The sequence below is a fragment of the Gymnodraco acuticeps genome, unplaced genomic scaffold (genome assembly GCF_902827175.1).
Source record: "Gymnodraco acuticeps unplaced genomic scaffold, fGymAcu1.1, whole genome shotgun sequence".
Taxonomy (NCBI): Eukaryota; Metazoa; Chordata; class Actinopteri; order Perciformes; family Bathydraconidae; genus Gymnodraco; species Gymnodraco acuticeps.
Window position 1 is genome coordinate 1,935,601 of NW_022989979.1, and position 15,124 is coordinate 1,950,724.

General features: G+C 40.4%; 1 protein-coding gene across 1 annotated transcript in view; it reads left to right on the forward strand.

The window, feature by feature from the left end:
- ndst3 (N-deacetylase/N-sulfotransferase (heparan glucosaminyl) 3) overlaps nucleotides 1-15,124 on the forward strand; it is a 44,159-nt gene that overhangs the window by 12,523 nt on the left and 16,512 nt on the right. The window contains 5 exon segments of the mRNA XM_034211713.1: nucleotides 275-362; nucleotides 2,870-2,973; nucleotides 2,975-3,025; nucleotides 4,363-4,548; nucleotides 9,537-9,665. Coding sequence (XP_034067604.1) covers nucleotides 275-362; nucleotides 2,870-2,973; nucleotides 2,975-3,025; nucleotides 4,363-4,548; nucleotides 9,537-9,665 — 558 coding nt within the window.

Sequence of the window (15,124 nt, forward strand, 5' to 3'; positions counted from 1 at the left end):
CACAAATAAAACAGAACACAATAATGAGACACACTGTAACAGCATGTCTGTGACTGCCATTTTCAAACCATATTATATGCACTGATGAGTCCACATAGCCATCATGATAATTGTCTAAGGGACCAGAGTTCACTCAATTATACAGCATAGGAGCTGAATCAGACGTCTCAGGTGTTTGTGTGTGTACGTTTTGACTGGGGATAGATAAACCTGATAAACTGTCTGTCTATCTGTCTGACTATCTGTCTGACTATCAATATCTCTCTATCTGCAGGCTCTCCTTGAGACTCAGAAACAGCTTCGTTCTCAGATCTCCAACTTTACCTTCAACCTGGGCTTCTCCGGGAAGTTCTACCACACAGGTGTGTCCTTTGTATTTGTTTTCTTAATATACACACCCTTGTAAAATGTACACAGTAACTCTAACAGATATAAATATGCTTTCAAAAACATGTCTAGAAAGGTTTTTGTTATATATATATATATATTAGAGTGATGTTTTGTATAAAGGACATTCACTACACATTACTTTATTCATTTAGGTTGGTTTTTATACAAGAGGTAAAATAGTTTGCCTTTTATAAGAGCTATCAATTTTTTGTTCACTTGTTTTTTATATTTTAATTTGAAATTCTATTTTTTTTCACCGAGCACACACCATCAATTATATACCAATCTAACATGATATGATGTTGGCTTACTCAATATAAAATAATATCTATTTTTATGATAAAGTCTAAAGAGCACTATTTGTCTTGTGTGGCAAATCTGTATTTGAAACATGAAAGGTTACACAATACTGTCAAAATGTCAACTGTTGATTGAATTTATATCAATGTTGTATATCTAAACAAACCGTACAACTAACTTTCAACATATTCATCAAATAACATGGCTTTATAATTGATGTTATTATGTATCGGTGTAAAATAAATGTCTCTTACATTACTCTAATGTAGATAAGGGCATTGCAGTCCATGTTTATTTACACTAACAAAAACCCTTATAATATAATAAAGACTTTTACACCCTCAGGGGTCTTCAACTAAAATTCAACGAGGTCCAGTTAGAAAAAATGTCCCCATGCAAAGGTCCGGAGCTTCAAAATGTCTAACTTGCTTTATGAATTAGTGTGATATATATTGAAGTAGCCTGTAGTTTTATCAACATCTGCATGTAATCAACAACTGACTGCCAATCAAATAAAGAAAATACAATTCATAAACAACAATATTTCTATATATTTTGTCAATTAACATTGAACTATACAGATATACAGTAACATACTGTGGATATGTGTAATGTTCCTCTCGGGCTGCATTTAAAAATGAAATAGAGAAAATAAATAAAATAGCTTTTGAAAATGTGTGCATCTCAAAAGTGCTTCATTTTAGATAAATAAAATAAAGTGTAGCAGCAGCTTGAGTTTCCCTTTTTCTTTGTTAACCGTTTCACATCATGACTTCACTGTTTCAGACGATTATAGAACAATATCAGTAACAATTGAACAGTTTTAAAGTTTCTCTTTCTTTCCCTCTTATATTGCAGTCCCTCACTCACTTTTTTTAATTCAGTGCGAGAATTGAGCTGGAGCTTGTCCTGCCAGGAGTTTAAATCTGGGCTGAAATAGTGTCAGGGCCATTCTCATACATGCAGGTGGTTAGCCTCGGTTAGCCTGCCCTGGAACCATATTTATTTTTTGTGACCTCAGTTCTGACTTGAGAGGGAATGTTTGGTCAAACACTTTGTGTTTTGCCTCATAGTGGCGTTTTGGCACTTTTAATGAGCGCCACGGTCTCTGAACAAATGAGACACACTGGTTCTGTGCTCCCAGTGGGCAGGATGAACATGAAGAGTCCGTCCACTCAGGGTTAAAAGCTCTGTTCTCACTGTCCACTTTCCTCTTCTTGGAGAGCGCCATGTGTAATTATTTGTCTCTCCCTGTCTACCGCTAACACGCCTGTTCTTCACTCTCCTCTCCGTCTTCTCTCCCTGTATCGCTAATTATTCTCTTCGCACTTTCCTCTCCGCTTCTATCTGCCGCGCTCTCGTCTCTTCTTCTTTGTTTCTCTCCCTGTATCGCTCACTCGTCTCTTTCGCCCCCTGTCGGCGGCGGTTAAAATAGAATCGCCCCGTCAAAATTGAAATTCCCTATTAATGTATTGATTATAGGTCCGGGTCCGTATAGGTCGGCGTTTGGGTCCGGATCCGGACCGTGGTCCGCCTGTTGCCGACCCCTGCAAAGTCATCACTAATTAATCTACCAAAATAACATTTATCAAAGCAAAAAAATACTTTCAGGACAATCGTCAGACAGAATAATCAATCGCATGAAGTTGATATAGCTTGTAGTACAATGAAATACAAACAATACAATACATATTTGTATCTTACCTTTATAATAAAAGTAAAGAAATAACCTTAAGGCGTAAGTGTGATGAGGTGACATACGGCTGTGCATTCTAAGCTTTGTTGTTGTTTCAAGGACAGATTTTATTGATTTTCTAGTGAAAGTGTCTAAATCTGCAGCAGCAGAACACAGGAGTAAGATACAGTCAAGACGAATAATAGAGGTGTGACTGAACATAATTATAATTAGGAAATAGCTGATACGGACTAGAACGTATTACAATGGCATCTGTTATTGCTATGGCATGACTTTTTGTCACCATGGCATCAGACCGCCACCTTATTTAGCAACCCAACCTTAAAACAACCCAGTTGCTTAGTGATGATATACCATCACGCCACCGTGAAGCTGTATATAGCAAAGGTCCATAATATGCTCCTTATCTACATGAAGTGGGCATTTATACATATTGTTCCATGTCCCTTTGTCTGTGACCATGTGTGGGTTTTGTGTGTGCAGGCACGGTGGAGGAGGACGAGGGAGACGATTTACTATTAAAGTATGTGGATGAGTTCTGGTGGTTCCCCCACATGTGGAGCCACATGCAGCCTCACCTCTTCCACAAACGAGTCATCGCTGCTGGAGCAGATGGTCCTCAACAAGGAGTTCGCTCTGGTGAGATGGATGCGCACACTCAGACACGCACACTCATTTCTTGCAGTTGTTTGTTCTATTGTTGCATTTTTGTTCTTGTGTGTCCTTTTAATCATGCTCGCTTCCCATGATTGCATTTTCTTCAAGGACGTCTGTTGCTGTTAGTAATTGCTATTTCTTTGCTACAGCAGATTGCTGAGATGAAGTTTGCAGGTCAAATTACTGGAACTATTCTAACACAAACAATACACTTTGTTACATAAACTACTTTACAGGAAATATAAAAATGCTTCTTTGTTTACATTGCATAAAAAAAATGTCTAGTACGGAAGGTTTGGTGTTCATATACCAGGACTATGAAATTGTAAACTTGGTTTACTTTCCTGTGTCTAATTGTTATTAGGTTTATGTTTGATTTAGTTTTCACCAGCTAATACTGTAAAAGAAGTCTTGAAGGTGCACAAATATGTTGAATTACATTCTTTACACGCAAATTACTTCCATATAACTCATTTTTATGAGGCGGTGTTCGGAAAATAGTTGTATTTCTGTCAGCGAAGAAGAATGTTTTAACAGAGTGTAGTACTAATTTTCCGCTGTAAAAAACAAACTAACGACATTAATATCCCTGTTGGGCAGCGATGCACTTATTCAGATGGGCACACCTGAGCCCAGTTTATTCTGAAGTCCACCAGGTTATTCTAGCCTTCCTCTGCATTATTTTCCTTTGCTTTGTTAGCAGATGTGTGACTGAGTTCAACCAAACTGTAGGATCATGCCCTATCGCACATACAATGCAGAGAGGGGGGTTGGTTCATGATGTTGAAGGTGAACGCGATCATAAAGTGTGATCCCTCACCTCCACACACACACACACACACACACACACACACACCACACACACAACACCACACACACACACACACACACACACACACACACACACACACACACACACACATACACACACACACACACACACACACACACACACACACACACACACACACACCTATTCCACTCCCTCATCCCCTGACCGCTGATGCTTAGCTTTGACAGTGTGTGTAGGTGTGTGTCAGAGCGAAGGACAACACCATCAGTCTGCAAGATGCACCCGGCACCATCCACCCTCACACTCCCACACATACACATGCTCACACAAACTATTTTCAACCCGAAGGCCGCCGTCGTAACAAACAAAACACAAACCAGGCGCTTCTTGTACAAGGTCAGACTGTTGGGCCCGGTGTTTATGTCCCACCATGTCCTCTGTCAGAGTTGTAAATGCGCCATAACTTCTGTTTATGTATATAACCCTCACATATATGTCTCTGCGTATGTATGTCCTCCATCTCTAGGAGCACAACATCCCAGTGGACATGGGCTATGCTGTGGCCCCTCACCACTCCGGTGTGTACCCAGTTCACCTGCAGCTGTACAAGGCGTGGAGACGTGTGTGGAACATCCAGGTCACCAGCACTGAAGAGTACCCCCACCTCAAACCTGCCCGCTACCGCAAGGGCTTCATCCACAACAACATCATGGTGAGGACACTACCCGAGGCCCTTTAATGCATGTCATCCCCTTTATCAGCCTTGTATCTTTGGCCTTTGGTTGTTTTATTGAATATAGCAGACAAATCAATCAATGAAATATGCTCAACCTTAAAAGCACTTTGACTAATTGACATATTTTGGAACAACCTACAACATTTATAACCACCTTCACAGCTATTTACCGGGTAGTTGGTGATGAACAACTCATTTTATTTGTTAATCTTAACGCAGATTGTTTCATTATTCATAACCATTACATTGTGTAATCAATAATTACTTATTAATGATATGTCAAATAAAAAATGATTGTATTGTGCGACTTATAATATACTTCTACTAAAGGTCTTGAATGTAGCCTAACACTCAAAGCGTATTATGTAGTGTCCTTGCCCTCCATGACGGAACAATTACTTGATTCTCTCATCTAAAATGAAAATGATGAGTTGTACATTCTTAGAAAGACTACCTCGAAGCTTAAATGCAGAATCATTTAGTCACAAGAAGCAACTGATTGGATTATTATATCTGACTTTGAAAAACTGTTTTTATTTACTTTAATCTTTTTGCATTCAAATAAGCGTTTGCTGAATAGTAAATAGTTTACTGATTGTTTCTTGCGGTCCTTAACAGAAAATCAATGATGCCGTGCATGGTGTGTAACCTCTGTGTCGCTGTGTGTGTGTGTGTGTGTGTGTGTGTGTGTGTGTGTGGTGTGTGTGTGTGTGTGTGTGTGTGTGTGTGTGTGTGTGTGTGTGTGTGTGTGTGTGTGTGTGTGTGTGTGTGTGTGTGTGTGTGTGTGTGTGTGTGTGTGTGTGTGTTCGGGTGTGATGTATTTTTTGACCTCGTCTCACAGCAGCTTTGTTGATTTAATATTTAATGGCTATCCAAGGTGGTTAAAGGGGTTAGCTTTTCGTTTGTATATATCTGTGTGCATTTGTATATGTGCCGGGTGTGTATCGTAGAATACGGATCAAGTTATGAAATCATTTTTACACTTTTGTGCTCCAATAAATGATTCATCAGTCAAAGTTTGCGAAAGCAGTAGAATAATACTCCTGTCGCCCCATCCAACTAAGCAAGTTGTATTCGTCCCGCCCTCTTTATCTCCTCCTCCTCATCTTCATTCACTTGTCAGTCAGGCTCTTTGTCAGTGTTCACAAATGCTCCCTTATTGACAAAAGAACCAATCACATCCGACACCAAAATTACCAGTCTATGTTGTTCTGCTGTTTCTGGGTTCTGGGGGAAAAAAATTAAACTGACGGCAATATCAATTTACTAATCAATCCTATAACTTGGCTTTTATTTCTTGACATTTTGTCACAGCTTCATAAAAGGCAGCCACTTAATCCTACATCATCAATACAATAACAAGCCGACACTTTGACAGGCTATAATGTGTTATTATACATTATCAATAGTAAGGTAGTGAATCACTGAATCACATAACAAGCCAATTAACAAACTAAATGTTGTGCACAAAGAAAGAAAACAAAAGAAGAAAAAAGTCAGGAAGGTAAACATAATGTTTGTTTTCAAAGAAAAGCTGAAGCGAAAATAGAGGCTAAAATCAAATGAAATCAGATCCAGGAAAAATGATGATCAAGCACAGAGTGAGCTTCCATCAGCTGAGTTTTCCTGGTCCCTCAGTTTGCCCTTCTCTGGTGCAAGATTTATGTTTAGTAAAGAGATGACATATGACACTCTTCACTTCAGTCAGCTGTTTTCTAATTCTCAAAGGAAAATGTTATGACGTAATTACCTTTGGGAGGCACAGTGGGCCTTCAGGTTCATAAATTAGAATTAGCAACCAATGTTGGTCTCAGCAGTGTCCAGTATGTGTCCCTCAAAACAAAGCATAACTAGACGGAGGTCTTTTCATTTATATTTTTCGAATTCTCTGGTTTGAGAATTTCTTGTCAATACTACAATGAAAAAGCAATATTTATCCACATCAGCAGTAGAATATTGTAAGATTTTATAAAAAGCTCTAGTATAAGGAAATGTTTCAGGAATTAAAACTCAGCTTTTTAGCCAGAAAAATGCTCTTGAAAGAACTTCTGAACAACTAAGCCAACACCATGTGCTGAGGAAAACATGAATACAGGCTACACAACAGCTACACTGTAGAAATATACAAATATGTATTAGTATCCACTGTTAAATATAATGCAGTAGGTCTCGGGAGCAATGAAAAAACAGTGTAGGAATAGTGAAGCGGTTTATCTATTACTCCAAGACATTGCATGCTGCACTGACTAAATAGCAAAGGGAGGCAAGGACAAATGGAAAACAAACTTTTGGATGTGAAACATTATTCTGAGAAGCAGTTGTGTGCTTGTGTATGTGTGCGCCTGTATGCAGAATTTTAAAAAAGGAAATAATTTCACCATATATCAGCTGGTGAACTTTTAGATTCCCATAATTCATCTAGCTTCCTGAGTTAGCACATCAGTCACAACCTTCCCATATTCCTCACCTTTCGCACTTTTTCACATCCAATTTATCTTGCAATTTCTGTCCATTAATCTCTTTCCTCTCTGCCCCTTGCTCCATCTTTGTTTGCTCCAAGGAGGACAGGAAGTTGTCTTAAGGCTGTAAAATTGGTGCTTGTGTGTCTCTGTCAGCAGATTGAGAACCACCCACTGGACCCACTGTATCAGAACAAATCACACTGAGATATGGGCTTGTGTGTGTGTGTGTGTGTGTGTGTGTGTGTGTGTGTGTGTGTGTGTGTGTGTGTGTGTGTGTGTGTGTGTGTGTGTGTGTGTGTGTGTGTGTGTGTGTGTGTGTGTGTGTGTGTGTACGCATTCTCACAAACATGCATACCTGTGTGTGTGAATCTGTGTGTGGTGTGTGTGTGTGTGTGTGTGTGTGTGTGTGTGTGTGTGTGTGTGTGTGTGTGTGTGTGTGTGTGCGTTTCTTTTTAAAATGTACTATATCAGTTTGAGCTATAGCTCTGTGGATAATTGGTTTGGTGAAATAGTGCTGAGTGTCTGTGGCTCTGGTGGCCTTCTCTCTCTCTCTTTCACGCGTGTGTGTGAGTGTGAACGACTGCAGTGTTTTATAGATAAACCAATATCTGCGCTTCATGCTTTTACTCTCTATTACACACAGAGAAGTGCTCCGCAAGGAGTTCACAATAAATACCTTCTTCTCTTTTTGTTCATTTAATTCATTTAATGACCTAATGAAAAGAGAAGAATCCATCTACTGTTAAACACGTGACAAGGCAATCTGTGATTATTTCATGTACTGAATGTTTTGGGCACTTGTTTTTGCTTTTTTACAGCATAGAATATTTAGAATATACATTTACATCGCTCCAAAAAAACGTTTGACTCTAAAACTCAGAGTGGAATGTTTTGTCAAATTTAATATATAAAGTAAACACATGTAATTTCAACATGTCATTGCAGTTATGTAATTGTTGTTGTCAGGTTTAAAACCTCTATCAACCACACAGATTTACTATAGTAGTGATAAATAAAATCTGATTAAGTAGACGTGGTACCCTGCTGAGGATGCAATCTCAGAACCCATCAGCTGAAGGGTCGGATGACGATAGCCCTCTGGGGGAAGGGGCTATATTTCTGGGGTTCCAGCAAGCCCATAACCAGGCCAAGACTTTATTGTCTGTGTGTAAGTCCATTTTTAACAGTCCAGTTAGCACCTTGAGATGAGAGAATTGAGTTGGAATTGATTGGATTGTTGCACATGTAGCCAGTTTACAGACACATTTTAAGCCAATCAAAAGCTAAATCCTTATCAGGAAATGTCCCTTTAAGCCTAGGCATTTCTCCTCTTTACTCTCTACACTGACTGTTACACTCAGACAATAAATATAAACCAGACTGCTTCTAATGACACAATCTTGTACCGTTGCCTACACATTCCACTTATGAATGCAGAATCTGTTTATAAAGATTAATGAGTATGTAACTCACACAGGGCATGGCGGTGTTTAGTGGCCAAGGGTGCATGGTGCATCTGCTCCAGGTGGGATTTACAGTAATCCATTATCACCTCCCTCCGCTACGGTAAACAACGAGTCACCAAAATACCAAATAGGTGAAGGCAGGGGGAAGACTTAACTTCATCAGTTTGATTCATGCACCTGCATGAAAATAAAGGGTCTCTACTGGTGTAGTAATCTCCTCTGTACAGCTGTGGACTCATGGCTTCAGCACAGCAGTAAATGGATTGTCCTTGAAATAGTTTGACTCCTTTGGAACTTTTTACAGCCAACATATTGTATTGTCATCACAAGAAAGTCACAGGTGGAACTAATAACATTTAATGCCGGCTCCATTCTTTTGAAGTTTCCCAGTAAGCTGTGTCAGCGAGCCGGCACACACAATACCAGAGTCCAAAATAGAGCAAAGCCGTCATTAATGTCCTTGATAACAAGTGTAAATTCCAGCTGTGAAATATGATGTGACTCGAACCATCTGTAGAATTGGCACCTGTGCTTCTCCACTGCCACAGGTAACATTACCATATGCTGGGTGACACAACACATCAGAATATCCCTGACCTGCTCTGCTGTCGGCTTCTCTTATTTTAAAAACTGCAATGTGGAAAAGCTTGACTCTATACTTATACATGTTATCCTTTCAGCTTTAGTCTTCTATGCTTTTAGCTGTTTTCTTTGTTATATAAAATAAAGTCTTTGTATCTAGTTTGTTTGTACGTTTGCCTTGAAAAAAATGAATGATCAGCAAAAACTGGCCCTTTAGTTTCCTGCTTAATCTCAAATCATTGTATCTCTTTGGTTTCACATGGCACTTAAATTGGAACATCAGAGTGTGTTTACAGGTTCCTAGGAAGTACTACTGCATGTTTGCAATGTGTAGAAAACATTCTGTGGCTCCGGGGGACCTAAGCCAAATCGGATTAATGTTAATTTGCATTTTCTATGTAAAGCGATAATACTAAGGACATTAACCACTCCTCCTTTTAAAACCTGTGTGTAGGTGCTGCCCCGCCAGACGTGTGGCTTGTTTACTCACACCATCTACTATAAGGAATACCCTGGTGGACCTAAAGAACTGGACAAAAGCATTCGTGGGGGGGAGCTGTTTCTCACCCTGCTTCTCAACCCAGTGAGTCAGAGAAACTACACACACACACACACCCACACACACACACACACACACACACACACACACACACACACACACACACACACACACACACACACACACACACACACACACACACTTATAAACACAAACCGATAAATAGTGGGGAACAAGGAGACCTGTTACTTCCATTTTGATTTTTGCATCTTAAAGAGGTTGCAACTTGTTTTCCCGCTCTCTCTGTAAAAGTAACTTCCTCTCTGTCTGGTTCATTCTTTTTCATTTTGTGTGTGTATGTGTCTGTGTGTGTGTGTGTGTGTGTGTGTGTGTGTGTGTGTGTGTGTGTGTGTGTGTGGTGTGTGTGTGTGTGTTTGTGTGTGTGTGTGTGTGTGTGTGTGTGTGTGTGTGTGTGTGTGTGTGTGTGTGTGTGTGTGTGTGTGTGTGTGTGTGTGCGTGCGTGCGTAGGTGCGTGTGATTGTGTGTCTGTGTGCACGGGACGTGTGTGTCTCTTTCTCTGACACGGACTGCTTCTAAATGTGGAGCTGTGTTCATCTCCCCACTTTAAATTAGGTCACACCACAGGGGGAGTTGCTGTCACACTCACACACACACACACAATCTCACGCTCGCGCGCAAGTAGGTATACTCCCCCTTTTGCTTACCACTGCTGTGTATGTCAGCTCAACTGGATCCTGCTTTGAATTAATGAACAGAATTAGGTTTTGGTGGCAGTTAAGATTCATCCTCACGTGCCTTCACACAGTTGAAGGTAGGCATAGAAATTCCCAGGAACTCTGTCTCAATCCATACTCATGCACACCCAGAGATGCTCATAGACCAGCAGTAGGCTGTATTGAAGTGTCAGGTAGAGGAGTGCTGAACTAGAGGAGCTGTCAGATCTCAGCCAACATCACAGAGTCGAGTGCAGCTTCCCACAACAACCCAATCTAGTCTTTTCTTCTTTTTCTTTGGTTCTGCCATTCTTCACTGTTTTATTTAGTTTGATGTTTTTTTCTTTTGTGCTGTCCGTCATCTGTGTCTTCACATGTCAGTGCATCCCTGTTTCTCCCTTTGAGCACAATGTGTCACTATCTTGAGCTGATAATTATACATGACAGAAATGCTGTATTAGCTTCTTCTTCTATATATTGAAGATTGATTTAACAAAATAGGAGTTATATCCATTTTATAAGAACTATGACTGTTGTTTAATTTCGATTTTTCTAACTTCTCTTTGTCACATTGCACTTTCATGGGAAAAAATGCCTTTGGTAAAAAATAATTGTTAAGTGTTTTTACATTTCCCCTAGTATGGTTTTCTAATAATAGACTAAGAACTAGGTGGTTGGCTTTTTATTTAGGGGGGTGAGTGATTTGTATAGAAGAAGTCCCTGGGAAAGGTGTTCCAGATAAATGGTCACATGTGCCTATTATAGTCCTTCTGACCGCTTTTTTTTAGCATATATTGTAATAAGGAATAAAAAGTATTTAGGCTAAAAGTCCATTTAACCTCAGCCTATCATTACCAGAAATTACCCTAAAAAGAAAAACTAGAGAAAAAAAGCCAATTTTTCTTTTTAATATTTAAATACTAAAGACCTATGATGAATGGTTGCAGTCATTTATTAAGAAAGTCAAACGCATAACAGTAAAAATAATACAGTGACCCCTTTGTCTCTTAATAAAGGCCCGAACATCGTTTTCCCACAAATGATGTCATCTCAACATATCTCAGAAACCCCAAGGGATGCATCTGCACATTCTCTTTAATTTTCTTCAACACACACACACACACACACACACACACACACACACACACACACACACACACACACACACACACACACACACACACACACACACACACACACACACACACACACACACACACACACACACACACACACACACACACACACACACACACACACACACACACACACACACACACACACACACAGGTATAAGGGTTTGAAACACTTCCTGAGAGCCAGCAACACGCAGGCTAATTACATTTTGTTCTCTGTTTTCCACATCTTTCTCTCTAACTACCTCACTTTCTTAATCAGTGTCATACGAAATGAAACTCTCATCTTGTTCTATCTCTTAATGAAGAGGCTTGTGTTGCAATGACGTACGTCAATACGCACACAACACACGCTCACAGATACATAAAGACAGATGATTTATTTTTACTTCTCTTCTCTTATTTTTACTTCACTTCTCTCCATTATGTTTCCATGTGCAGGAACAAAAGCTTTCATTAGTGTGTGCACTTTGTGCGTAATCAATAGTGTTCTGTGGCTCACTGCTTTAGTCCCCTGGGGGGTTTCCTATTGTTTGATGATCTGCACATTGGAAACATTGTCACTTTCCATTTAGCGACTTTAAATCACATATGGCCAGTGGTGAGGGTAAAACACTGACAGCAACCAAACACTTGTGTGTGTGTTTGTGACTGCATCAATTATGTTTGTGTGCATGCGTACGCACATGTCTTTAAAGTCTGTGTGTGTTTGGATACTCTTGCATCATTTCGGGCTGCATCAGCGATCATTGAGCTCCCTGTCTCACATCAGCTCGACAATCGATTGGACGACCTATACTCTGCAAACAGCCAATAGGGCACAAGTCATTTCCCGATAAATGGCCAGAGAGATGGTGAGAGAGGGGTGAGGGAGAGAGAGAGGACAAGATGAGATGGAGGGGGGGTGGGGGCAGGGAGAGCAGGGTGAGAAGGTGGCAGACAGATTGAGATTTAATTTTCAGGTCACGGCATCTTGTGTCACTTGAGAATCCAGACACATACAGAGAGGAAGTGGTGCACATGCAGGCACACACACACACACACACACACACACACACACACACACACACACACACACACACACACACACACACACAAACATTGCATATGTTTTCGTGTCAGCATCCAAGTATGTGTGCATGTGTATGTTTCTATAAATGTGTGTATAGCTGACATAAGCAGAGCTGTAGACATATATCAGGGCTGACATTTAGCGCTTAGCTCTGCCACTAAGCTTATTAACCAAACACCAAATATCAGCACAATCTCCCTCGCTTCCTCCTAGGTCTCAGTTTTACCCAGTGCGCACCCCCACGTCTCTTACCTATCCTCAAACTCTTTCTTTCTCTTTCTAATATTATTTTCTTTTCCTGTTCATGTAGTTCACACATGTGAATCTCTCCGCACTTCTTTTTGTCTCATTTCCACTCCTTCCTTTTCAAGAGTCCTGCTGATTGCTACTGAAGGCTTTGGCAGCTCATCAACACACGCACACACACACACACACACACACACACACACACACACACACACACACACACACACACACACACACACACACACACACACACACACACACGCACAATACCCTACAATCCAAACAGGAGGAGAAATTACAAAGTGAGTGCAAAGGAGTGAAAGATGGCAGAATGGAAAGGGCCAGAAGATGTTGACTGGAACAGGCAGAATAAATTGTATCGAAATCATTTGCTATTGATGTTCAGCTTTCAATTATCAACTGATGAGATAGAGACAGCTAGATGGACTGTGAGAAAAAACGAGAGAGACACTGCAAGAGCAAGAATGGAGGTAGAGAATAAAACCAAGCGGGGGGGGGTCGGGTGTGGTGTAGGCTTCTGTTTTTAGTAGCAATAACAATTCAATCAGGGGGAAATGTATGTGGAACTAAGTGCTCTGTAATGGGAAACAGGCTGCTACAGCTACACATTGAAGGAGAGAGAATGCAGAGACATACTGGGAGTGAAATGCAGTAGTCAAGGAGCAAAAGGATAGCCAGAAATAAAGATGGAAAAGATGGAAACATTTGTATCAACCAAGGGCCAGTAAAACAAGTAATTCCTTCACAAATGCAATCATGTTAGAGGGGATTGAAACATGTCACAAACTCAAATACATGACTGGTGTTCTCTTAATCTTCCCAGACGTGACATTTGTGTGTATGTGAGTGTTTGTGTGCTCATGTGTTCATGTGTGCATGGGTTTTGAAGAACATCACTCCATGTTGCTTTGACATGCTTCATCAGAGCATCTAGGTCAGCATGAGATCGGAGAGAGGAGAGGTGAAAAAAAAAATGGTAAAGTAGAGCAGATGAGAGAGTGAGAGCAAGACATTAAAATGAAGAGAGAAGAGGGAGGAGATGAAGCTGCTTAGGAGCAATGAGAAGAACAGACAAGGGACACAGATTAAAAGCTGCAGGGTTGATTTCTCTAATTTTTCACACTTCCTCTCCAAGTCCAGTTCCAAGTATGATTTGAGCCCAATTCTGGTGTTAAATTATAAGCGAAATATCCTTTATCAAATGCACATGGAGGACTCAAAGCAATTCAAAATTCTCCAAACTAGACATGGCACCAGATGCGAAGAGAAAAGGTTTATACGGTTCAGTTCATTTAATTCTTACCCACAGTGATTTCTTCCACCAAAAGGGATTGGGGTTGCACTGTGTCAGGAGATTAACAATCTCTCCAATGGCTTTTTTGTTTTTTAATTCACACTCACCTGTCAATGGCATTCTCTCTGTGTTTCCCTTTGTTACCCCTTTGTCCTTTTTTTCCTCCTCTTTTTCTACAGTTCTCCAATTACAAACACAAATCATCTTTTCTCTCCCCCTTTGTTTAATTTGGCAGCCAGTGCTTAAGCTCCATAATGAATGTTTCCATGTTCAATAACAACCAGATTCTCTCTCTGTCTCTCGCTCTCATTCTCTCTCTATACCTCACAGCCTCGGCCAAATATCATAGGGTATTGAGTGGTTTGAAGGGTACATAAATCACTTTTTGATCACCTTGCCAAAGCACAAAACAACACAAAAAGGCAGAAGTGATGTTATTGCGCAGGTCAGATTTGTCTGCATTTGTAGTGTATTAGTAAAAAAAACGTTTCATTTTACACACACACTCTCAAACACGGCTGCATGCCTTAAGAAAATCCCTTCTCAATCCCAAATGTGAATAGATGTTTCCTGTGAGACGCTGTCAAATTGAATTCTTACACTCTTCTTAGAGCATTGCTTCTAGTTCTCCATCCATGCTTCGAAGAGCAAGGTTTCTGTGCTTTGACATTCTTGTCATTGGAAAGGACGAGTAAGCAAACATTTCCTAATGGCTTGTGTTTCTGTTGTTCCTGGTTGAGTGCTTGGTGATGCCTTGACAGTGGTTCCACATTGTTGCCCTGACATCACCCGGATTGATATGAAGCAGGCGCTGCTGGATGATGCGTTGCTGGTTAGCTTAGATTGAGCACAAGATAGGAAGGAGCTGGCAGATGCACACATTTGCCCTGACAACGCAAACGCACAGCTGCATAAACAATTATGCTGACACACACACACATGAAAAATGGCTCTGACATGCATACCCTTGCTCCTCTCTGTCCCTTCTCTGTTGCGTTCTTTGTCAAAAAGACACACACAACTAGCCACACGCCTAGTTT